The sequence below is a fragment of the Echiichthys vipera genome, assembly GCF_963691815.1.
Source record: "Echiichthys vipera genome assembly, chromosome: 8".
NCBI lineage: Eukaryota > Metazoa > Chordata > Actinopteri > Perciformes > Trachinidae > Echiichthys > Echiichthys vipera.
Window position 1 is genome coordinate 3022786 of NC_139833.1, and position 24660 is coordinate 3047445.

General features: G+C 45.4%; 2 protein-coding genes across 3 annotated transcripts in view; both read right to left on the reverse strand.

The window, feature by feature from the left end:
- Positions 1–6303, reverse strand: part of mtmr11 (myotubularin related protein 11) — a 39402-nt gene extending 33099 nt beyond the window's left edge. Inside the window, exon 1 of the mRNA XM_083919021.1 lies at positions 5862–6303. Coding sequence (XP_083775147.1) covers positions 5862–5918 — 57 coding nt within the window. The 5' untranslated portion in view covers positions 5919–6303. The remainder of the gene's footprint in view (positions 1–5861) is intronic.
- A 4563-nt stretch (positions 6304–10866) lies between these two features.
- Positions 10867–24660, reverse strand: part of otud7b (OTU deubiquitinase 7B) — a 48083-nt gene continuing 34289 nt past the window's right edge. For both annotated transcript variants that reach the window (XM_083918427.1, XM_083918426.1), the window contains exons 7-12: positions 23045–23151; positions 21570–21697; positions 19919–20068; positions 18583–18697; positions 17638–17716; positions 10867–15990 (exon numbers count right to left, since the gene is read on the reverse strand). In XM_083918427.1, the coding sequence (XP_083774553.1) occupies positions 14503–15990; positions 17638–17716; positions 18583–18697; positions 19919–20068; positions 21570–21697; positions 23045–23151 (2067 nt within the window). In that variant the 3' untranslated portion in view covers positions 10867–14502. The remainder of the gene's footprint in view (positions 15991–17637; positions 17717–18582; positions 18698–19918; positions 20069–21569; positions 21698–23044; positions 23152–24660) is intronic.

Below are 24660 nucleotides of genomic sequence, written 5' to 3' on the forward strand. Positions count from 1 at the left end.
CTGCTCTAAAGAATATGATTTCCAATCCCAAACCAGACTCAATGACTGCATTGTGGATACGTTTTGCGGAGCAGTCCCCAAACTGTGGAGCCTCTGTTGTTAAGAGGAACAATTCTCTTTTGAAAGCGTCTCCTTCTGAGATGTGCTCCGCTCTGGGGCCTGCAGAATACACATTGGCTTCAGCCACTGTACTTAAAAGGGTCACAACCCATTCGTTTGTATTGTGCTTTTCATTTCCTCACGTGGATTGTGGGGATATTTATATCGCATTGGGAACTGGGTTGGAAGGAAAAAGGGGATGTGAGGTGCTTTGAAGAGTTTCCTCTTGTTCCATTTAAAATAAAATGATCTGTTTCAGTCCACGGAAATAAAAGAGGGTCTGGGAACTTTCATCATTTTGGGATCTTTGCCTCTTTCCTTTAAGTCCTTGTCTTTCCTTTACAAGCAGACCCTGAAATCATGTAACGTTTGTTCTATTGTAGAAACAGCTTAGGGCGCACTCACACTGTCCTTCCGCACCGCGCCCCGGGCTTTAGGGTACTTGTCCCCCCTCCCTCTCCCCCCGCTGGCCAGCCCGTTTGTACTCACACTACCAAGGCCACGCGCAAATGCATCTTAAATATTTTCATCGGCCCAAATCTGCAGTAAACACTCCACCTCCACATCACACCAACGTGAACCTTTTGCCACCATTGTTTTAAATGTCCGCGCATGGTCCCTCCTTCTTTTTTCTATGTCCCAACAGGAGCACAGGAAATGACGTCGTGCTCGTGCTCGTGCACGTGCGCATGCTCGTGCTCGTACATGTGCAAACGCGCTTTACAAAAGCCCACCTCTCTCAGACGGGCTGTGGACGGCCAGCTGGCGGCAGTTTTGCGCGGTGCGGTTGCACTCACACTGGTCAAACGCACTAGGCTTTAGCTGAAAAACCTGTTTTGGCCCGGTGCGGAAGGACAGTGGGAGTGCGCCCTTAGTGCACTGTAAGCAAAACCTAGGGTAAAGCAAAAGAACAGAAATAACTGCCTTGAATGTAATCTGAAGTGCACAGTGGAACAAAGTCCTCAGTGGAAATATACAAGTGTAACATGTAAAATTGTAAGTAGAGGAAAAGATAGAAACAGACTCTGACATATAGAGTGAAACAGTAAATCAATGTTTCATGAATCGGGAATTCAAACGTTAAATATTTAATCAGAGAATTTCTGCATCACACAACACTGAATATTCAGCTTTTAACCCATTTCTCTCCCAGCTCCTCCTGTTGTAACGTCTTAATCTGAAACCATCCATGAAATGCACTCTTAATTATAACACCATCAGCCTAGACAACAAACACATAATGACTGGCTCTTTTAATGATTTGCAGGTCATTGTCTCATCATATTTGCGTCTTGATTGTCTCCTTGATGCTAAATGGTTCAGTGTTGACAGAAGTACGCAGATGTTTGTGCGGTTGAGGATGTGCTGCGTGGTGAGCACGAGAGGTGCAAAGGTCCTCTAATGCCAAACAAAACCGCTCTTTAACACTGAACTCAGGCACACCGATGGGTTGAGCTAAATGCTAATATCAGCATGCTATCATGACAACAATGCTAACATACTGATGTTTTGATCATGTTCGCCAGCACATTTTGCACGTTAGCTAGGAACGCACAATTAATCTCTTTTTTATCCTCATGTCAATATGAGCTTGTGCAATAAACACATTGTGAAAGACTGCTCCTCTAAAGTGTGAAAGAGAGTCGGAGAGTTTTTGAGTTTGTTAAAGAGAGTCAGGAGGAAACTGCACTTTAAAATGTGACTTCTTTCTTTTATTTAATGGTGCCTTTTGTGTTCAGCTTAATCTTCAATTTGATCCATAAAATAATGTAGGACATAATTTTCTTCAAGCCGCAAGAATCTTCAATGATTCAACAACATTTTAGTAGAATACAGTCCCAACTGAGTGCACTTTAATATCTGTTTAATTATCGCAAGTAACACCATTAGCACGATATTCAACAACATTATCGCTGATTTTCATCATATTGCGCAGACCTAATGTTGGCATAAGGGAGCCAAAGAAGGCTGTACACGCACCACCAAAATAACAGGACTTGGATCAGGGTCTGGAGACCTTCATCTGGACATCCTTAACTATTACAACCCACCCTGAGGGCAACAAGATGTCTGTCACAATTTCAGACAGTCCATGTAATATTTAGAGCTCTTTCTCTCTAAACCACAACATAATCAAAGTCACTAGGATTCAGCTTCAGGGGAACATGGAGAGCTGTACCAAACTGTTTGGTGATCAATCCAATAGTGATGGACTGACTGACCACCATTACAATCCTTAGAGCCATGCCTCTTACATGGGTACTCACACTACCTGGGCCTCGGAGAGTGCTTCTTGCTGCCTATACGTCATCACGCAGCAACACGTCACACGCATTGATGATGTCATCGCGATGCGTGGCTTTGTTTCCAGATCTTTCCGTAGACCTCTGAGTTTTTGTGCGTCTTGTCGACTGTTTTTGAATCTTTTCATCGACCAAATCTGCAGTAAATACTCCACCTCCGCATCACACCAACGTGAACCTTTCGCCGCCATTGTTTGAAATGTCCGAGCATGGTCCCTCCTTCTTTTTTCTACGTCCCAACAGGCGCACAGGAAATGACCTCAGAACCGCCGTAGGCCTCGTGTTGGTGCTCGTACATGTGCACACGCTCGTGCTCGTACATGTGCACACGTGCTTTACAAAAGCCCACCTTTCCCAAATGGACTGTGACTGGCAACCGTACCGCTCCTAGGCGCGGTACAGTCGCACTCACACTGGTCAAAGGAACTAGACTTTAGCCGTGAAACGTGCTTGGGCACGGTACGGATGGACAGTGTGAGTGCGCCCCTAGAGCCATGCCTCTTACATTTCTATCACCGTGGTATAAAAGTAATAGTAGTATTTAAAAAAACAAATAATAAAGCTATCAGTGCAGCGTATTGACCTGTTCCATCAGCCACTATACAGCCTGTCAGTGGACGGGAGGGGCCAGACGGACCATTCTGTGACTACAATATCACACGTCTGACGCCCACAACACGCAGTGTGTCCATCAACAGCAGCATTTCCTCCCCCTGGTCTCTGGAGAACACATCTCTAAACCTCTTCCACTCTCACTATCCTGTATCCATATATTTTTGACAGAAAGCTCTACTCTGACAGCTCCGTTCCCATGAGTGAGATGATCAGAGCCACTGAGTCCACTCAAAACAGACAAACGACCTCGCCTCTCGGCCCTTTCACGATTGAACAGTGCCTCTGGTTAATTATCACCCGATGCCGGATCGATAGACCCTCTAACTGGGCCGTAAATCTGCTCTGCCATTAAGAGGAGCCCATTGTTGCGCTCTGTTTAAGCTCCGGGGCTGGCAGTGAATTTGACGTCCAGTGGGAGCGGGCGTGGGCGACTGTACCGCCCGAGCCCACTCCTATCAGGCTTGGATCTTCCGGCTGCTTTGAATAGAGAGCTCAGATGATCCGTCCTCTGGCATTTTTGCTTCTGTGGAGCTTTGTGCTGTGTGCCTTTCATGCTGACTGCTTCAAAGCTGGCTGCGAGATGTAGATAGAGTGAACTCAAGGGGGTAGACGCAGCCAAAATAAGCCGGAATCAGCCTGCTGTCACGACGCAGGGCCTGAGCACCCTTATGTATTTCACCATTTATGCCTCTTTATAAAACAAATAATTAATTGATTTATCATTTGATTAGTGCAGCCCTATCATCGGCTCGGGTATTACATCGTGACTAAGGGAGAGACGATTCATCAGTGCCTGTAAACTGCAAAGCCGGTTGGTTTGCAATGGTCCAAATTCTGCCCAAGATTGGATTCGGGTTTCTGAAGCAGCATTAACACATGCTCATGAAAGCGTAAACCACAAGAATGTGTGGGTGGCCTGTGCGTATAATCCACGCCTGCTACTCCACATTACCATATCTGAGGCTCAGCCACATTCTCATACTTGGACACACGGGAATCCATCGGTGGGGGGCTGCGAGGATTTCTGCACGTCTCATTCGGAAGGGAATCGAATTCAAAACTCCTCTACCTCACAACTGCTGTCTCCATAGCGACAGCCAGATGTTGTGCGGTGCACATCGCATCCCCCACTCCACATGCAAACCTCGCCCGAGGGCAGAGTAAAGAGGCATCTGTTACCGTTTCCCCCTGCGGCTGCTGAAAATAACCAGGGAGAGACAAAAAGCCAGGCAACACAAAGGCGGTGCCGAGAGACTGCTCCCGAAGGAATGAGAAACACATTCGCACCGTGTGTACACTTTTCTTTTCGCCGTCTATCACACTAACGAGTTCTTCTAACCTCTATCCTCTCGGGGGCTCCTGAACCGGGGCAGTATCTTTTACCGATCATTCGAAATGCAAGGATTTCATCTTCGGCATTTCAAGGCAAATTCGTTAACGCACCATGTCACCGTTCAGAGCTTTGGCAATTAAAGCAGCGGGATGATGCTGCAACTGTTCATCACACGGGAGGTGATGACCGTCTGCACACTTTGTCTTCATGTACAACAATTTAATCCCATACGAGCCCCCCCCCCCCCCCCCCCCACACACACACCACCACCACGAGAAGTGATTAAGATCCACAGCCACTTTACTGGCCTTTAATAAGGCATGCAGCCCAGGAAGGCGACATTACGCACCCCTCACAGCAATTATGCATCTCCCTGTTGTCCACACAGAGGGAAACAGCAGCCCTTTGCACCCCCCCCCCCCTCCCTGTACAGCTGCCATCCTGAGTTGCGGACAAAAAACAACAACAGTCCACATTGACACACTGAACAGGCGCACAGAGGGGTCTCTGTGGAGGGACCGCAGGTTTCTAAACCAGCCAGGCTGCAAAACTACCTGAATATAGCCCTGCGTGGTGAATGACGGCCGGTGTCTCCTGCATCATCACACCCCCTACTTCCTGGATGGTGTTTGATCACATGAGGAGCGTGAGCGTGGACGTGTTGAGCAATATTGACTAACGATCAAATCATAATTCACCCTGGAAATGACTGGAAATAACCTGCACTCTTCATGTTGGAGCTTTAGTGCCAGAGAAGAAAAAAAAAAACAGACACAGAAATGTACATTTTCATCACCGAAAACTAATCATAAAAATGTAATAAAAATCACTCAATACAGTGTTTTTAATTCCCAAATTATAGCTCAGACTTATACGATATTAAAGAGTTAATGTCTTTCAGTAACAAACCTAATATAGTTAAAATAATAACAATAATAATAATAAGTAAAAATATATATTAATAAGATAATAAAAAATACTAAAATACATATGAATGAATAAAATGTAATAATAAAATTATTAATAATATAATAAAAATATAAAATTACATATTAATGGAAAAAAAATCCATATTAATGAAAAAAATACTAATAAATTATTAATAATATAATGCAGATATAAAATTACATATTAATGAAAGAAAATAAAATAAAAATACATATTAATGAAAAATATATATATTAATATAATACAAAAATAAAAATACATATTAATGAAAAATGTAATAATAAAAGTATTAATAATATAATAAAAATATTAAATTAAATATTAATGAAAAAAAATACATATTAATGAAAGAAAATGTAATAGTAAAATTATTAATAATATAATGAAAATATTAAATTACATATTATTTAAAAAATAAAATAAAAAATACATATTAATGAAAGAAAATTATTAATAATATAATGAAGCTATTAAATTAAATATTAATGAAAAATACAAAATAAAAATAGATTTTAATAAACATTAAAAGTTGCCGTTAGCGTCCCTTCAGGCTGAGCCCTTACCTTGATATCTGGGAGCATCTGTCTCACTTTGAACGTGGTTTTAGATCCTGTCAACATCTTTAACGGCCGCTTAAACAACGTTAGAACAAAATAAAGGTGACTGAGTTAAATTAAAGTTATTTAATCTTTAAAAAAGTGGGATTTCACGAGCTAACGGTCGCTGTTTCCTCCTCCAACGGTCCGAAATGGAAGGAAACGGTCCGGGGTCCAGTAACGGTTCGCCTGTGCACCAACGGCTGCTTTACCCGGGTGTTCGGTGTGAACGGGCAAACTCTTCTCGCTCTTTTCATCGCTTTGCGCACCGACAGCGTCCGTGTCCCGAGAGCACAACCGTGCCGAAGCCCCGTCACCGGTCACCGGACTGCTGTTAGTCACTCACGGGTCATCGCTTTACCCGTTACTGCCGCTTTTTCTCCGACACACCGGGCTCTGTTTGTTTATGCCTCCGCCGTAGAGAGACACACAGCGGCGGCACAGAGAGAGAGGAGCGGGGGGCAGCGGCGGAGCTTCTTAAAGGGCCAGTACACCTGAAAATAGTCCTCAGGGAGTGAGTCTATGAAGGACTAAACAGGACTTAAAGGGACATTTCTGACATAAAATAAAATAAAATGTGGGGAAAAGGGTCTTTTCCAACAAATACACTCATCAAATAAGCCATTTAGACAGTTGTATGTATGTACATGTATGATGTGACAACTATTAATGGAGAAATTTGGAATCAGAGTTGCTAACAGCCGAATGTGGCTAACACTGATTAGCACGGGGCAGTACGGTGAAGGCATTCAAATGTCTTTCTTAACCACTAATACTCCTCAAAATAACAGCAAACCTCAGCAGCAGCATGAGAAGAGTCCCTACACACAAAACAAAGCAGCAACAACGTAGTTAGTGAACCTGGAGTTGCGGGAGAGTCGCTAACAGCCAAATGTGGCTAACAATGATTAGCTCGGGGCAGTACGGTAACCGCATTTAAAGGTCTTTTTTAACCACTAATACTCAGTCCCAGGCTGGGACTGGACCAGGACCAGGACCAGGACCAGGCTGGGATTGGACCAGGACCAGGACCAGGCTGGGACTGGACCAGGACCAGGACCAGGCTGGGACTGGTCAGATGGTCAGATTTAACATGACTTAAAGTGAAATTCCACCGTAAAATATGAGGGAAATGGTCTTTTTCGGCAAATACACTCATCAAATAAGCCATTAAGACAGTTTTTTTTTTCGTGTAACAACTATTAACAGAGAAATGCTGGAGAGTCGCTAACAGCCGAATGCGGGATAACACTGATCGGGGCAGTACGCTGAAGGCATTCAAAGGTCTTTTTTAACCACTAATACTCCTCAAAATAACAGCAAACCTCTGCAGCAGCATGAGAAGAGTCCCTACACATTTACACAAGCACTAACAATGTAGTTAGTGAAGCTGGAGTTGCGGGAGAGTCGCTAACAGCCGAATGTGGCTAACAGTGATTAGCTCGGGGCAGTACGGTGAAGGCATTCAAAGGTCTTTTTTAACCACTAATACTGCTGAAAATAACAGCAAACCTCTGCAGCAGCATGAGAAGAGTCCTGACACAGAAAACAAAACACCAATGGGCTCCTTCCTTTGGGATTGACTTTAATGGACTTTACTATGAGAGGAGCTGGTACCTGAGCCAAGGTAAGTCCAAACACTCATATGGTAAAAACTCTGGGTTCACTACCCTTGTTGGTTGTTGGTGCTCGTGTTAATGTGTCAGGACTCTTCTCATGCTGCTGCAGAGGTTTGCTGTTATTTTCAGCAGTATTAGTGGTTAAAAAAGACCTTTGAATGCCTTCACCGTGCTGCCTAGAGCTAAAAGTGTTAGCCGCATTACATTATTTACTGTTAGCGGCTGTCCGGGATTCCTCCGTTAATAGTTGTTGTAAAAAATGTCTCGGTGGCTTATTTGATGAGTGAATTTGCCAAAAAAAAAAAGATGATTTTATGCCAAAATTTCACTTTTAGTCTCAATAAATAAATACAAAATAATAAATAACGTATGTGTAAATAAATACAGGAATAAATAAATAAATGCATAAATAAATGGGACTCCCAACCGCTAACACATATGGACACAGAAATGCATGAATAAAAAAATGTAGGTAAACAAAAATGTAAATAAATAAATATAAAGCATTGATTTATTAGTGTATTTATCCATTCATGGATTTATTTTTCCTTTAATTTATATATTTTATTGAGACTTAAGTCATGTTTTGTCCTCCACCATGAGAACTCACCACCACCACCAACAACAACAACAACACACCTCTTATACTAAAACTGCACCTCACGCATGGATCGGGTTATTGGACGGATGGATTATTAATGCAATAATGTTTTGCCTTTTACTGCTGTAGCTGGTCCAGGTGCAGGTCATCGTATCTGCTTTACACCATCTTGGGGAGTTTAATCTACAATATGCATCACATTTAATATGCAGAGTCATTTTATTTAATTTAGAAAACAAAAGTTCATTGCACAGTGGGCCTTTTGTCTTATATATATATAATATTATATATCTGTGAGGTAAAGTAACATGTAATGAGTCGAAATATAAATTAGGATTAAATGGAAAGTACCTCATTACTGTAATATGTTTGGTTAAATATGTAAATTATGTTTGGGTCCTTTTGCACCGTTGCATTTATAAAACACTTAAAAGTATAAATCTGAATCATGTATCAGGTCCTTAAACTGTCCAACCTCCTCTCTGTGTGTTTGTTTGACACTGTTTTTCATATCCTCTGTTTACGCACGACAAACCCCTCCGTTTAAAGTGCTTCTCAGATTAATCTGACCTTGGTCTCGTTTGGCGTTAAAGGAAACGTCTGCACAGATGGAGGATTCAGGTCGGAAGTCTCTGGATTTGGATTCAGCCAACCTGCTGTTGAGGGTTTAAACTGAACCTGCGAGCCGACATCCATAAAACCAACCAACTCTTGACCTTTTGGTGTTTCAAGCCTGCAAAATCTCCCCTAAAACCCCCCAATAATCCTGTTAGTTCACCACCTACAGCCTCTTTTAGGTCAGCGGTACCTGTTTCTGGTCCTTCAGTGGGGTCTGTGCGGGGCCTGGCTCCTCTCCTCTCCTCTCCTCTCTCATCCAAATGTGTGGAAAGAAACCACCAGTCACTCTCCTCCAGACAAACACAGGAGGCCGATTCAGAAGAAATTCCTTTCCCAGGGAGAGCGGGACAGTTAGAATAATCCCGAGCAACTGTGCGTCCTGCTGAACAGGTGGAGAGACGGCGTCCCTGTGAACTATAATAGAGAGAGGTCTGGATTTTTTGACCACATGGGAAAGTGTTCAATATTACATAAGGGGCTCCGATTTCAGACACAGGACCTTACATCATCTGAGCTGCAGTTATTCAGCGATGTCTAATGCATGATAATGGATAGATTACAGAAAATAAATATATAAACATACGGATATTTAATTATATGTATTCACAATAGAACATATGGATGAGCTCTGTTTGTTTTGGAGTGTTTATATCTCTGCAGCTCCTCTATGACGATGATTATGATGTATTTCTTTGATAGTTGAGGAAATTCTACTTTGAGAGCGATGTAACTGTAACCCTGAGCTGGTAGGCTGGTTCAGTGCCTTGCTTAAGGGCACTGGCCGGAGGAGGATGGTCACACCACCAAATGAAACGACCTTGAGCTGCTGCAAACCTGTCCCATGTGTTGTCAGCTGTGCATGGCCTGGATACGTCTCGAGTCTTCACCATAACAATAACGTCTGATCTCCTATAGTTGTGTCTTTAGACTGAACTGAACTGAGTGATGGTGTGGTGTCTTACCAGTGGCAGGGGAAACTGCCACAAATCCCATTAAATGTAGTGACGTGCAGGTTTTTCCACACATAAAACCTCATCACGAGGCCGGACGTCTTGGAAATGGAGCCGATTCATCAACCATTATGTTGGTAATTGACAAATATTTCATTTTCCGAGCCTTGTGTCAGGCTGGCTGTTACAGTGCCCGAACCAAACCAACACTACAAAGGACCCGAGCCTTGTGTCAGGCTGGCTGTTACAGTGCCCGAACCAAACCAAACCAACTGTGGGGTAAAAATTGGTTTGTGCAGGCGTCTCTGGATTGAGGCCTTTTGTAATGTGGTGATGACTGCCTTTAAGGGGGGGTAGATGTGGGTGTAAGTATATACGACAGTGATTTGGGGTCTGGAAAATAACTGATAGCTAATTGATGACTTTATTGATTTCAATTAAAGATGGTATGGTCCATGGGGGAGGGGCTGGGCCTTTAAATCGAGGCGTTTGACGCTGCCTAGTGAGTTGGTGAAGGGCTGTGTAGCTGTGTGGACCCGAGTACTGTGAATATCTTTTTTGGGGGGCTTTCTGGTTGAAGCTCTGCTTTCAAGGGACAATGTAAGAGGTCAATGAGAATAACAATCGTAAAGTGGACTCTGTCTTGTGACCTTTTGTGTCAACATTTTAAGGCTAAACCAGCCCTTTTCCAGTCAGACTACCCTCACGCTAGGCCAGAATGTGTCTGTGTCTGTCTTTGTCTCTCTCTGTCCATCTGTCTGTCTTTTCTCTCTCTCTCTCTCCTTCTCTTCCTCTCTCCGGTGCAGACAGATGTGCGTCCTCCACAGAGCTGGGTCTGTCTGACGTTCCTGTCTGTTATAGTGAAGGTTTTCAACGCCACCGTACTCTACGGGGGAATTGTTGGGTCTCTGTAAATCATAAATAAGTCATAGAGTGTGGTCTTTACCTACTCTGTAAAGTGTCATGAGATAACTTTGGTTCTGATTTGGCACTGTAAATAAAACTGAATTGAATTGAATAGCATTAATCCCTATTAGTGATCATTTATGGTCCAGCAAGCTGTGGATAACAGAGAACAGAGAACAGAGGAGAAGCGTGGCGTTCTTGAAATACAATGAGAATTTATTCAAACGGTGCAAAAAAGAAAAATAATTAGAATAATAATAATAATAATAACAACCTAACATAAAATCTGATGTTCTTTCTATCCAGATTGCACTGTCACACAGCCTCAGGGCTCTCCTCTCCAAAAGTACAAAATAAAAACAAAAACATTGAAACGACACAAATAAAAACAGATCCAAACACCAGGACGACCGAGGCCGAGTTGAAATAATGCACAAATTTGGTAAAAACGGATCGCCGTTTACATGCAACGGTTCCAGTCCCATGCAACTCGAAGTATTCCGCGTTAGTGTCACCGACGACGACTCAAATACAGTGTTGTACAATATAGAAAAATATATATCGGGTCGGCTGTGTCGCAAAAACTAAATCTGAGCCGTTTCTCGTCTGGCGGGGAGGAAACGAGCCGGGTCGACAGGGGCGCCGCGGTCACGTTTGAGCGCCGCGGTCACGTGTTAGCGTGGCGCGGGTCGGCGGCTGTAGAAAAACCAAGGTAAACAAAATGTACAGATCAAAGTAAAGTAACAAACCAATAAAAAGCCAGACTGCTAGACAATTAGCCTCGTGAGAAAGAACATCCTATAACGTTGCGACTAACTTTCCACAAGGAAACCTAAAAAAAAATAATATCTCACTATAAATATATATTCTCAAATGGCGTCTCGTTAGGTCAGCGCGGAGGAGATCGCGGCGAGAGGCTCGTCCGGGAGTCGCCTTCGACGGGCCCAAAAACAAAAACCACGTCACTTTCACGTAACCGCCGTTTCCAAGCTCGTCATCGGCACTCGCTCCAGTATCCGACGACGTACATTCTCACCCCCTTTTGGAAAAACACCGTAAAACTTTGGGCTTACAAAAATAACTCGGAACATATTTTATACAACCTCAGCTTTTTGTTTTCTTCTTCTTCTTAAATACAAAAAAAGTGTTTGTAGCCTTGTAGCCTGATGCCTGACGTGCTCCTGGGGCGTACGTTTCATTGCAAAAGAAGCTAATTATCACTTTGGAGGGAGGGGAAGAGTATGCACACACACACACTTTCATTTTTAATAACAGGCGTCACCTCCCCGCAGTGAGGGAACACTCGTCTGAATTAACACACAAGTGCACGGACAAAATGTCAACGTACAGAAATCGCCACGCACGTGTCTTTTGGGGGGGGGGGGTTAGCGTGATTTAAGTGTTTTACTGTTGTCAGTCGACCTCTAGTGTTACTTTAAACCGTGGCAAATACACTCCCTTCTTCCTTGACCAGCTGTAGCAACAAAACATGGTAGTACAGTGTTACTTAGTGTTAAATTAGCACTAGAAAGAAATGATTCCCAAGTATTGGTTTGAGTGTAGGTCGCAGGGGTGAGCTCCAGGAGGGGAAAGGAAACAGACAGCGCCCTCGACTGGGCAAGGCAGTGAATTGCATACTAGATTGTGCTTTTCTAGACTTGATGTCAAAGAAGAGTGGAGCAACGAGCCGTACCACCTTCAAATGAAGTCCTCACCGTGGCTTAGTACAGGGGGACTAATCACAAGGATTTAAGTAGTCATATAAGCTCAAATAAGCTTTAAATGTGATGTTATAATAAGGAAGACTCAAACACAACACGGGTCAGTATCAACTCATTGATGTGCCAAACTGACAAGAATGGCATCATCTCAACGGCTTCAACACTTTTTGAAAATCGTCAGGATTTGTTAAATTCGGGGGCAGTAGTAGTAGAAGAAGTAGAGACCGCAGGCGCTTAAGCACGCGGCGGATACTCGATGTTCATCTCGCACGACGCACACGACAGGTGATGCCACGAGGACGAATGCTGAAAAAGGCAACTAGGAAACTGAGTCGAATGGTGACGCCGGCACCAAAAATACTTTAGCTCTACAGTAACGGAAAAATCCTTCAGAGAAAAGACCCTCTGGCCCGTGCCCCTGGTTTCCCGTGAACAGAGGTGGCAGTGTCTACAGAGATGAACAGAGGAGGACGACGACAGTCAGGCCACTTCGAACACAGTGAAGAGTTTTGGATCGACGGACGTCAGGAAAGTGCTTGAATTTGTGCAAAAAAAGAGAAAATACGCAACTGGATTTGGCGGGACGAATGCCAGAAATGAGGAAACTGCCTTCAGTAGAACTTCAGACTTTTGCAGCAGTGACCAAACCGATGAACGTTATGATGAACAACATGAGTAGATGAGCTTCTGTGTGAGTGCGAGATCGTATGTTCTTGACCACGACGCAGCAGAGGGTTAGCCATTTCTAAACAGTCTCAGAATTACCAAAGTGAGTGTCATTGGGGATCACCATCCAACAGAAGTGCACGCGTCCGTTTGCGTCGTGCGAACAGGAATTGGAGACGACAGTCATGACTGCAGGCATCCTCACGGATTCAGAGCACGGTCGTGTCACTTATCAAAAAACAAATTGGTTCATTTGCTCGTCAATTTCAATAATTTGACTCTGTTGCGTGTCTCCAAAAAACTGCTGTGCTGGATGTGACGTGTTGACCTTGTGTTGTGTAGTATTGCATGCCAGTGTCGGCCACGATAATCGAACGCCTCGTCGGCGACCACTGATACAGAGAGAGGAAGACCCAAGTGAGTAAAGAGAAGCACTGCAACAAAGGTGAAATGCTCTGAAACAGGCTCTGGGAGAAGTTTCTGTGTTGCTATGTTGTGTTTGTCCAACAACGCCTGGTTAATAATGTGACTAATTGCATTTAATCTTGACATCTTTATAATCCAATTCATAGACATATGAATAGTGTTCTCCCCGACGGGGTAACAGTGCAGAGCAGTTGCTTTTTAACGCGTGGACATTTACGTGTTTGCATTCTGGAACATTAGCACCACAGCAGCCCACAGAGCGCTTCATCATTAGCATTGCACGCTAGGTTCAATTTGCATTATGCAAATGGCGGCTGACGAAAAAAGCAATTCGACCAGGATTCATTCTGCTGTTTTCCCGAGGTACACGTGACGCAAGCATCCAGTAACAGTAGTGTAAAATCTGCAAAACGCTGAAATCACCCTCACCGGAGGGGACTTCAGGATGCTCCAACGTCCCTTAATGAACCAAGTCAAACATTATTACAGACCACACATGGAGAGGAGACACTCTTGCCTTGTTTTTGTGCTTGCATCTGTGTGTAGTGTGAGTCTGACTTAGTGTGTGTGTCTGCATGTACTGTATACTGTTTGTTAATGGGTGTTATGTACGGTGCCTGTCATATACATTCTCTCCACTAGGAGGAGACAGTAGCAAGGCGTTAAACTGATAAAGGAGGAGAGCCTGCAGCTCACACACACACACACACACACACACACACACACACACACACACACACACACACACACACACACACACACACACACACACACAAACGCACGCACACACTCATACACAACGCCTGGATAAGAGCCACAGCAAAATGTAACAGAAGTGCAGTTAGTTTATTCTACGGTCTCTCGTGTGACCCCAGCAGCCAGAAACCACCCTGTTTGTTCTGTCGTCGTGACGACTCTCTGCCACTTTCTGAGGTCGTCTTTTTCCGACAGGAAGTGACACGGCTAAGAGAGGGAGGGAGCTGGTTGTGCTTTTCTTTTGTGTCCGTTCAGAGGCTGATCCGCCCCAGCCGTTATTTTATTTATTTATTTTTTAAACTGAAAAAGGCCACTCATCAAATTCAAGCCGTAGCAAAGGTCAACTCAGAACCTGTGGATGGCCGGTTCTGGCTCTCTCTTCTTCAGCTCTTCCCGGTAGCAGTAGGAGCAGTAGTTGCCCGTCTCGGGGTGTCCGTAGTAGGTGCAGCTGGGAGTCCGACAGCGGCTGGACTGGAGGTTCGCCAAACCACCGGCGCTGCCCAGTGAGTAGTGTCTGACAGGGAGCTGCCCGCTCCGAGAGTCTAAATTGGAGCGCATGTCCCGGAAGCCGTTGGTGTAACTCCCACCGGCAGGTTCAGACCCCGGGTAGTCCGGTGGGTCGAACTCAGGGGGATACGAGGGCGTGAGGCGAGAGGGACTCAGGGAAGAGGGGCCTTGTGAGTTATTGTACTGGGGGTGGGATGGGGCCTGCGTTGTGGGGCAGTGTCGGGGAAGGGTGGCGTAAGAGGGGAGGCCGGGGTAGGAGGTTGCCGGGGAGCCGCCAGCGAGCTGGCGCCGGGTATCCATGTAGCCGTGCATATGAAGGTGCTGGGTGAGGGGTGCCGCAGCAGGAGGCTGGTCTATGAAGGAGGGCCGGGGGATGGGCACAACACCAGAGTACATAGAGGGGCTCAGAGGAGAGGGCTTGAGTTGGTTGAAGGAAGGGGAGGAGTTCTCCGACAGCTCCTCTTTGGCCTCGTAAGGCCGGTAGGTCAGCTCTGTACCAACGACCGTCTCCTTCTTCGGTGGCTGGATGCCATTGGTGACGCCTTTCCTCTCTGCATCCCGCCGCTGTTGTTCTTGCTCGGCCCGAAAGCGCTCCTCTGCGTCGGCGAGGTACCGCTGGATCATCTCCTCCTGGAAGGGCTGCCGGTTGCTGGTCGTGAGAAGGCTGGCAAAGATCAATTTCCGCTCGCCTTGCATGGCGGCTCGTAAGATGCCCAGGCTGACCTTGACGTCAGCACTGTACTTGTAGGTATCGCTCTCAGTGCTGCTTCCACCGCTGCTCATACTGCTCCCTGCTCCGTTGAGACGCTCGCTACCTGAGGAGGGGGAGCCTTTCCCGGAGTCCTCGGAGGCGTGGGCAGAAGGCGAGCTGTCCTTGCTGCCCTTCCTCCCCCTAAATGAGCCCTTCTTCTTCTCCACACCCTCCTGCTTGGCACCTCCGGCCGCAGCGTTCTTTCCTGTCATCAGTCCGCCCACATTCTTCTTCAGCTTGCTGCCCAGGCTCTTGCCAAAACTGCCGAGCTTATTGGCCACAGAGTCTGCCCTCTTCTTGTCTTTATCCTTGTCCTTCTCCTTCTTGGTTTTGTCTTTGCCTGCCGTTCCCGTCCCGGCCCCTGTCGATCCAGTGCTGGAGGAACTAGACGAGGAAGAGGAGCTGTTCTTGGCCAAAGACCCTCCTCCGTTGACCGTCGATCCTGTTGTTGTGTCTCCGTTGCCATTGGAGCTGCTGCTGACTGACTCCTTGTCTGACTCTCCTGAGTCGGGAGGCGTTCGGGCGTCCTCTCCTGCTGATGCCGTGGGAGACTCGGGCTGGGCCAGAGGGGCTTGCTGCAAGGGAAGCAGAAACACAAGCTAGTGGAAAAATACTGTCGAAAAATGTACTTCAGGCCCCAATCTGCTGACCAAATCACAATGGAAAAGACAGAAATATATAAATAATATGCATGAGAAGTGGAAAAAAAGGGAAAAGCCACATTCTGGCTCAACTCTAGCAGTTCTGGCACGTGCCCCTCAGGTATGAGGCGGGAAGAGGATATGAAAGAAGCGTTTCATAGAGCTGTTTTTTGCAGACTAATGCAAAACACAAATGACTCAGTATCCAAATGCCTTTTCATATCTACAAACATGTTAAGGACGCTCTAAAATAAACTGCTGCATTTGGAAAAATGACCTACATAATGAGGTACTGCAGTGATCTCACACAAGAAGCATCTACGAAACGCCGTCTTCCAGCAATAATGACCACCACAAAGCAAGAACAATCCCCTGAAATTATACTGTAATACAGGGTTTCCTTTAGGGCCGCCGGTCCCTGCAGCGTCACCGTGAAACTACATGCTATTAACTTGTCCTTCCTGATGTTCGCATGTGGCACACAAGAGGAGCTTTGTCACGGTGTTTACACGGCGTGGCTTTATGACCTGAAGGGCGCAGCGTAGGTTGAACTTTAAATAGCAGTCAGGGGACAGCTAGTCTGATGGAAACGGACAAACAAATATTGCTCTTGTTTATAATGAGTGTGGGAAATTAACATGAACCACAAGTGGCTACTAACCGCATTGGATCTGTCTGATAATTAGATTACGAGCTGGGGTTTATTATTTTGCTCCAAATCTCAATTTGGCGTGTACACATACTGAATGAGTCTTCATGGTTAGTTCAAATCAACATCCTTATCAGTGATTTATCGTGTCTGTCGTTGCAAAAGCAGTTTGGGCAAAACCGGGTCGTCCAAACTAAAGGTACTAAACGAATCCTGTTGTCTGAGCTGGCTTTATAAATCTCCCTGCCTTAGGGCGCACTCACACTGTCCGTCCGTCCCGTGCCCCGTGCTTTAGGGTCCTTGTCCCCCCTCCCTCTCCCCCCGCGCCCCAGGCCCGTTTGTACTCACACTACCTGGGCCTCGGAGAATGCTTCTTGCTGCCTATACGTCATCACGCCGTAACACGTCACACGCATTGATGACGTCATGGCGATGCGTGGCTTTGTTTCCAGATCTTTCCATAGACCTCGGAGTTTTTGTGCGTCTTGTCGACTGTTTTTGAATCTTTTCATCGACCAAATCTGCAGTAAACACTCCACCTCCGCATCACACCAACGTGAACCTTTCACCGCCATTGTTGTTGTTGTTGTTAAATATCTGCACAAGGTCCCTCCTTCTATTTTCTATGTCCCAACAGGCGCACATAAATTACGTCAGAACCGTCGCAGGCCTCGTGCTCTTGCTCATTCACGTGCGCACGCTCGTGCTCGTACATGTGCAAACGCGCTCTTTACAAAAGCCCACCTCTCTCAGACGGGCCGTGGACGGCCAGCTGGCCGCAGTGATGCGCGGAGCGGTTGCACTCACACTGGTCAAACGCACTAGGCTTGACCCGAAAAACCTGTTTTGGCCCGGTGCGGAAGGACAGTGTGAGTGCGCCCTCAGAGGAGCAAACATGACTCAGGATGGATGTGTGGACTTTGGTCTTTTACCTCACAGGGCAGGGGCAGCCAGGTGACCGTCATGTAGCTGTGTAACATCTGGAGCTTCGCCTCCAAAGAGAGAGCCACGCTGTGTGGAAGAGGGAGAGAGAGGAACAAGTCAAACTCAGTGAGAGGAGACCGACATGCTCTGCCAGAGCTCCAGTGTCGCACTGATGGAAATGTAATTAATGTTGATGATATTGTTTATGATGTTCTTTCTGGTAGAAAGTCTTCGGACAACAGTCAGGATTTGGATACTCAACCATAACAGCAGAGGGAAATGTGCGACCACAGGAAACAGATCCCAGAGCACAGCAAGAGAAACATACCAATTAAAGAAATCAATACTACGTTACTGAATAAATAAGAGGTTTATTCCATTATAAATAGGCTCGGCTGGTCTGTGGGCTGACGGTGAAGGTTGTTAACTTGATGTACCATAAAATGTAGGCCTTCCCCTTTGATGTTGATACTAAAACTGAATTATTTGCTTGATGCTGCTTAACAACAAATGCTATTTGACTCTGAATGGTACAGTAAATAACACTAAAAGCATCTTGCTGTTGTGCGTTATTGTTCCGCACTTGCTTTTTAACTCAACCAATACCATCAGCCGCTGTAATATTAGCACTGTCCACCGTGTCATCTGAATAAGACGTCCACTGTGTCATCCACTGACGTAAATAAGGTGGAGGGTTATTTTTACCGAGCTGCTATTTCGGCGCTCCTTCCCCTTGTCCATTCATAGGAGGTATTTAGAGTTAATCTCATTGTCACTGGCTCTGAGTGTCGCTAATCTGGAGTCAGGGGTCAATCCCTACACACCGACACTCACTACCGAGGGACAGCTGTCTGTATATATGCATATATACATATGCAAAAGGCACTTTGTGAATATATGCGACCGGACGAACAGAGCTGGATGTATATGTTGTTTGTAGAAGGAGAACGTACCTCGCCAGCATCACGTTGTCTGTGTCATCCTTGCCCCACTCCCAATCCTTTCCAGGGTCCACGGCAAAGTGCAGAGGCAGCATTTTGTGCTCGGAGTCAGTGAGAGGGATCACAACTGCTGGTGGAGATGGGACAGAGGTATTCTTAGCAAGAAGTTCAAACGGTTTTTAATCCCACGCTCTGGAGTGTCCGCAGACAGAAATACTCCTCTGAGTGCAATCGATTCTTTCACTTTCTATTTTAACATTTAGTCTGCGGTGTCGGACCAGTATTGTCTGTGGATGGCCCGACCTGATGTTTTATTACTGGTTAACAATTCAATGTCGGGGCAATGTCTTTGTTTTCGAGGATAAACTTGTAATTTGTGCACAAACTTCAGTATTACGCATCTAAAAGTTCACTCTTGTGAGGTGAACAAAATAAGAAACACCACTAGTAATGTGGAGCATGTTACTTTACAAGAAAGTATTTTTTTACTACAAGTTTGTGTCTTCATTGTTTGAAATTACCGTATTTGTCCGCACTATAGGCGCACCTAAAAACCTTCAAATGTCTCAAAAGCCGACAGTGCGCCTTATAATCCGGTGCTCCTTATATCTGGACCAATATTGAGCCACAACAGGTCTCCAACTACGGTGAGCAGCCGCGACTCTATTTCCCCCCGTAGAAGAAGTAACGCGCGGTGCGTGTTGAGATATACGACTGCGTGAAGCGTGCCGTTTCATTTCCATGTGTGTGTTTGTGTAAAGAGCCCAAAATGGCTCCTGTTAAGAGACACGCTTACGACGCAGAGTTTACACTCAAGGCCATTAGTCACGCAGTAGAACACGGGAATAGAGCAGCAGCCAGAGAGTTTAACATGAACCAATCAATGGTGCCGAAGTGGAGGAAGCAACAAGACGACCTCCCCTGACTGTGTTGTTGACGTTCCCTTTAGCGCAGTTCCATCTAATGGATGCAGAACGTAACCCCAGCCTCGACTGTAGCGTCTGTTCTATGCGCCTCATAATGTGGTGCGCCTTACAGTGCGGAAAATACGGTACATCAAAATATCGTTCAACTTTAACACAGGTGGCCATTTGCTTTCTTGCTTGGTGTTGAGCTACAGAGATCACTTGATATACTCATAGCCCAGTGGCCGTAAGTCACCCATTCTTAAATAAACCACTGAAGCAAAGGCACCAAGCTGCAAATATTCATTCATGAAATTATTTCAGGATTTTCATTTTCCAGCAAATTAGCTCAGGAGGAACTTATAGAAGAACGTTACGCCCATAATGATGATTTAAAGTGTCGACTGCACATCGATACAAAGGTGAGTGACGCGGAGCATTACCTTGCTCTTTGGAGCTGTCTCTCTGCTCCATGGAGACCAGGGCAGAAAAATGGGCCTGGTCGTACGCCAGGACCAGGGGCGAGCGATGGCACTTGGCAGCTGGCACTTCTAGTGGTAGGTAAATGCCTCCGAACGGGATGGGAGCAAAGGCTGGGGAAGAGTAACAAGGACATCGCACATGTGAAAAGGACGACCTCAGCACTGTTTCAGGGCGACGCAGCACACAGGGAGGACTGGAGCCAGAAATATAAACGAGCTTTTACCTCTCAATAAATCAAACCAGTGTTCCAATGGTTATTATTTTACTTGGAATATTCCCATAAAACGCAGAATCTCTTTTACAAAAGGGAGTCCAGGCCAACACAAGAAGTTTCACATAAAGGAAATTTAATGCAAATACAAATGACATCAAACACTCCCCAAAGCGATTTCAGTCCAAAGCAACTGGACTTGGTTATTTGTGTATGAAGACGTTTCACCTCTCATCCAAGAGGCTTCATCAGTTCATGTACGCATCTGACCAGGCTGGGACTGGACCAGGACCAGGACCAGGACCAGGACCAGGACCAGGCTGAGACTGGTCCAACTAACTGGTGTGAGATCCAGGTATTTAACCTCTCACAAGGCCGATGACGTCACTGGAACCCTTTGTGCTCCAAGTGCCAACGACAGTTAGTTGGACGTTCCCAGCCTGGTCCTGGTCCTGGTCCAGTCCCAGCCTGGTCCTGGTCCTGGTCCTGGTCCAGTCCCAGCCTGGTCCTGGTCCTGGTCCTGGTCCAGTCCCAGCCTGGTCCTGGTCCTGGTCCTGGTCCAGTCCCAGCCTGGTCAGATGCGTACATGAACTGATGAAGCCTCTTGGATGAGAGGTGAAACGTCTTCCTAGACCAGGGGTGGGCACTTCCAGTCCTGCAGAGCCCCTGTCCTGCATGTTTTAGGTTTCTCTCTGCTCTAACACACCTGAGTCTAATGATTTGCTCGTTATCAAGCAGCTGAAGCTCGTCACAGTTTGATTATTGTTAGACTCAGGTGTGTTAGGGTAGGGAGAGACCTAAAACATGCAGGACAGTGGCTCTCCAGGACCGGGATCACCCACCCCTGACCTAGACAAATAACCAAGTCCAGTTGCTTTTGACTGAAATTGCTTCGGGGAGAACGACGACCTGGACACATGAGAACATTCACAGACTTCATCAAACAATGAATTAAAAGTGTGACGGAGGTCAATTGAAATCTCCTCAGCCAATTATGTGTGTTGCATTAATTTAATACCAAGACCGTTGCAACCTCTGAGATCGGTGAATCAACACTGATGCGTCTCAACACTGCAAAGCAGACGAACAGCCACTACAGTTACCAAACTAGTCGTGCACTTTGCTTTTATGCCACAGAAATGGGTCACACTGTCCTCTATATGGTGTGTTTTACCCTGCTGAGATAACACACGAGTGGCATATCATCGTCACGACTCGTCAAGTCCCTATTTAGTCAAAAACGCTTTGTTTCAAACTCTCAAATTCATAAACAGTCTGTTAATTCCAGGTCTAATTTATGTGAGATACAAACAGGGTGCGTTAATATGATGACACTATAAAAAGCATTATGAAATACACAACATGCTGCATTAGCAATGCGAGGCCCGCGGCGTGTTTACCCTCTCCTCCAGAGTCCCTCAGCATGGTGTCGGCCACCACCACGATGGGCCTCCTGAGGACGTGCGCCAAGACGAAGACGTGGAACTCCTCTAAGCTCTCGTACACGGGTTCGTCTGAGGACTCCGCCCTGAAGACAACAACAACGCAGCCTTTGATTTTAATGCTGCAACTCCAGAGATAATCAAAGTTTAGATGGATTATAATTGGATTCCTTACGGCGATTAATAAGGACATAAAAAATCTAATAAAATAATGAATTGTGGACTTTTCGGTGGGCCACATTCAAAGACAAATGAAGGGGATGATATAACGGAGAGATCCCGCACAGTTACAAATCTAGACTCGTCTACGGGACGCATGGTGGTAGAGACCACCATAGAAACAGATGAGAGTCGTCATGATGGCTTAGAGCTGAAATGCGTCATTTTATGCTTATGATTAGGGATGCTCGATATTGGCTTTTCTGCCGATATCCGATATTCCGATATTGTCCAACCCTTAATTTCCGAAACCGATATCACCCGATACCGATATATGCAGCCTTTTTACACCAAAATTCATCACATATCACCTATTATGGAATTAACACATTATGCCTTATTGTATTGTGATGCCCCACTGGATGCATACATAGATGCAACATGGCTTTTCAAATGTAAACACAGTCTGTACAAAACAAGTTATTGAAAGAAAGTGCCATTCATTTATTTGTTTGTGTTTTTAGAGAGAATATTTTGCCTCAAACAACACAACAGACAACATCACAACAAGGAAGATGCATAGCTTCAGTCCAGAGTAGTAAACAAACATAGTTTTCTTTTTCCAGACTGAGTAACGACAGAGCCGTAACTTGGCAAATAATACAATCAATAAATCAGCAGTCAAGCTCAACATGCTAACCTGTAGTGGATCTAATGGATACAGCACCAGAAATTAGCTTCTCGACGTGACTGTAAACAAGGCTGTGCAATTCGGGTTCAGCACTGGTCCGAGAAATACTCGCGACTGGGCGTTATACAGACATAACGGGGCTCGAGAAACTACACAAGTTTGGTGAATCCGGCATCCCGAACAATAGAAAAAAGGTTTGTTCTCGGTGTCGGCTGTTGCTTCTTTTCATCACTTTGCTGCACACATGTAGCGTTTAACTCCGCATGATTCTTCTTGAGGTGGGTGATCAAATTTGATGTGTGTAACACTCCTCTCTCCACTTTCCCCTCCTGTCTACATCTGTATCTATAATAAAGACTAAATGCTCGGAGATCACCCCTCTCAGTTTGCATTGTAGCGCTCTGTCAGTATTTCTAACCCCTTGAACTTATGCCCGTTATAATAACCGACAGATTGACTAAAACGAGGGCCAGCCACTCAGTTTGGACTGTGAGCGCAGTTGTTTGTTCATGAATAAAAACATGAGTGTGACTAAGTGTGCGTCGGGCTGACAGTGCTCGCATTGTCCCCGGCCAGACCTTACCCGTTGGTGCCGTTGGTGCTGTAGTGTATTCTCGGCTCGCTGGAGGCGAGCTTCAACAGTTCATTCCACTCTTTCTGCCACTCCTCCTCCGTGTACACCAGACCGGACTGAGGAGAAAGGAAGGACACACACGCACACACACACACACACACATTTGCCATTTAGAGAGGGAGTGTCAAATGTCACAAAAGCATGCACTGACGTTATTGCGTCTTCCCACAAGGTTACATGCTGACTGAATAGAGGAAAGAAATTTAACTAGCGTCTTTACAAACCCCCCTGTGTCTGTCTCACAGCAGCTCATCAGGTTTTAACCTCCATATACGGACAGAAGGAAACTGCTCAATATGTTTTTTATCCCCCAGGATCAATGTCCCTATTCACCTACACAGTACTCTCAGACAAGAACGCCTCCCCGTGCAGCCTCAGTCCTCTACCGCGGGCCACTGTGCAGCTCCACGGGAGCAATTTCGGTTTAAGTGATTTGCTTAAGGACACTTCTGTGGTAGCCGCGCAAGAATGGCTCAACATGAGGCAGTCATTCGTGTGGCATCTCATCTGTGGGTGTCGGCGCGCTGTCTGCAACCACTTTGGAAAACATACTCAGTGTGCTGCTACGCATGCTTTCACAGAGAGAGGAGTCATTGTTTTCGACACTCTGAAGAGCCTGTTTTCGCTTCTGTAGAGGGTTAGAAGTTAAGTGCAGCGCGTACGCAACTGTCCCTTTATGTTGTTTTGATAACTAGTATCCATAGTAGGTGGAGATACCAGCACTTACAGATAACATAGTTTAACTGTAGGGTTATAAATCACTGTTTGTGTTTGATAAGGTCATCAGCATGTTGAAAAGGCCGCACAAAGTGACAAAAAGTAACTATGAACCGTTAAAGACGATTAAATAAAAGAAAACAGCAGCAATGAACTGGTGTTACCAACAGAATCCGTGTCCACAATATAGATGTTTGGTTTTTTTTACATATTTTTAAATCCTGCCAAACCTGTCGTGCTAACTTTTCGCAAAAAGTTTTGTTGTCACAGCAGTTTTAGCACATTGTTTGGAAATTTCATTCTCTGCGGAGAGCTGGGATCGCACAGAACATAGAAAACTAATAAAACACATAGGGAGCTGTGTGCATTTGACATTTAGAAAGTCCTATTGCAGACTTGTGAACAGCTGCAGAGGTATAAGGAGCATGTAAAGCTTTCACTTGTCTGTTGTCTACAGTGGCTGTGAAGAGCAAATCCAAGCAGCAAAGGGAAAAACACAAAACAAAAACACGGCGACATTAACTTCTACCGCAAAATCAGGATCCTCCTGATTGGACGGACGGACTGTCTGTCTTTAAACAGGAAGCCTGTGAATGTTCTCATGTGTCCAGGTCGTCGTTATCCTCAAAGCAATTTGAGTCAAAAGCAACTGGACTTGGTTATTTATCTAGAAAATAACCAAGTCCAGTTGCTTTTGACTGAAATTTAAACAGGAAATGACCGCTCACTCCATCACTCTGTAGACCGCATCCCTTCATTTGGCACCAGCCAAAATCTGGTAAAGGATGTTTTGCCCTCACTGAGGGGAATAAAAGTGTAGGAAGCTGGCTGATCACTTCATATGGATG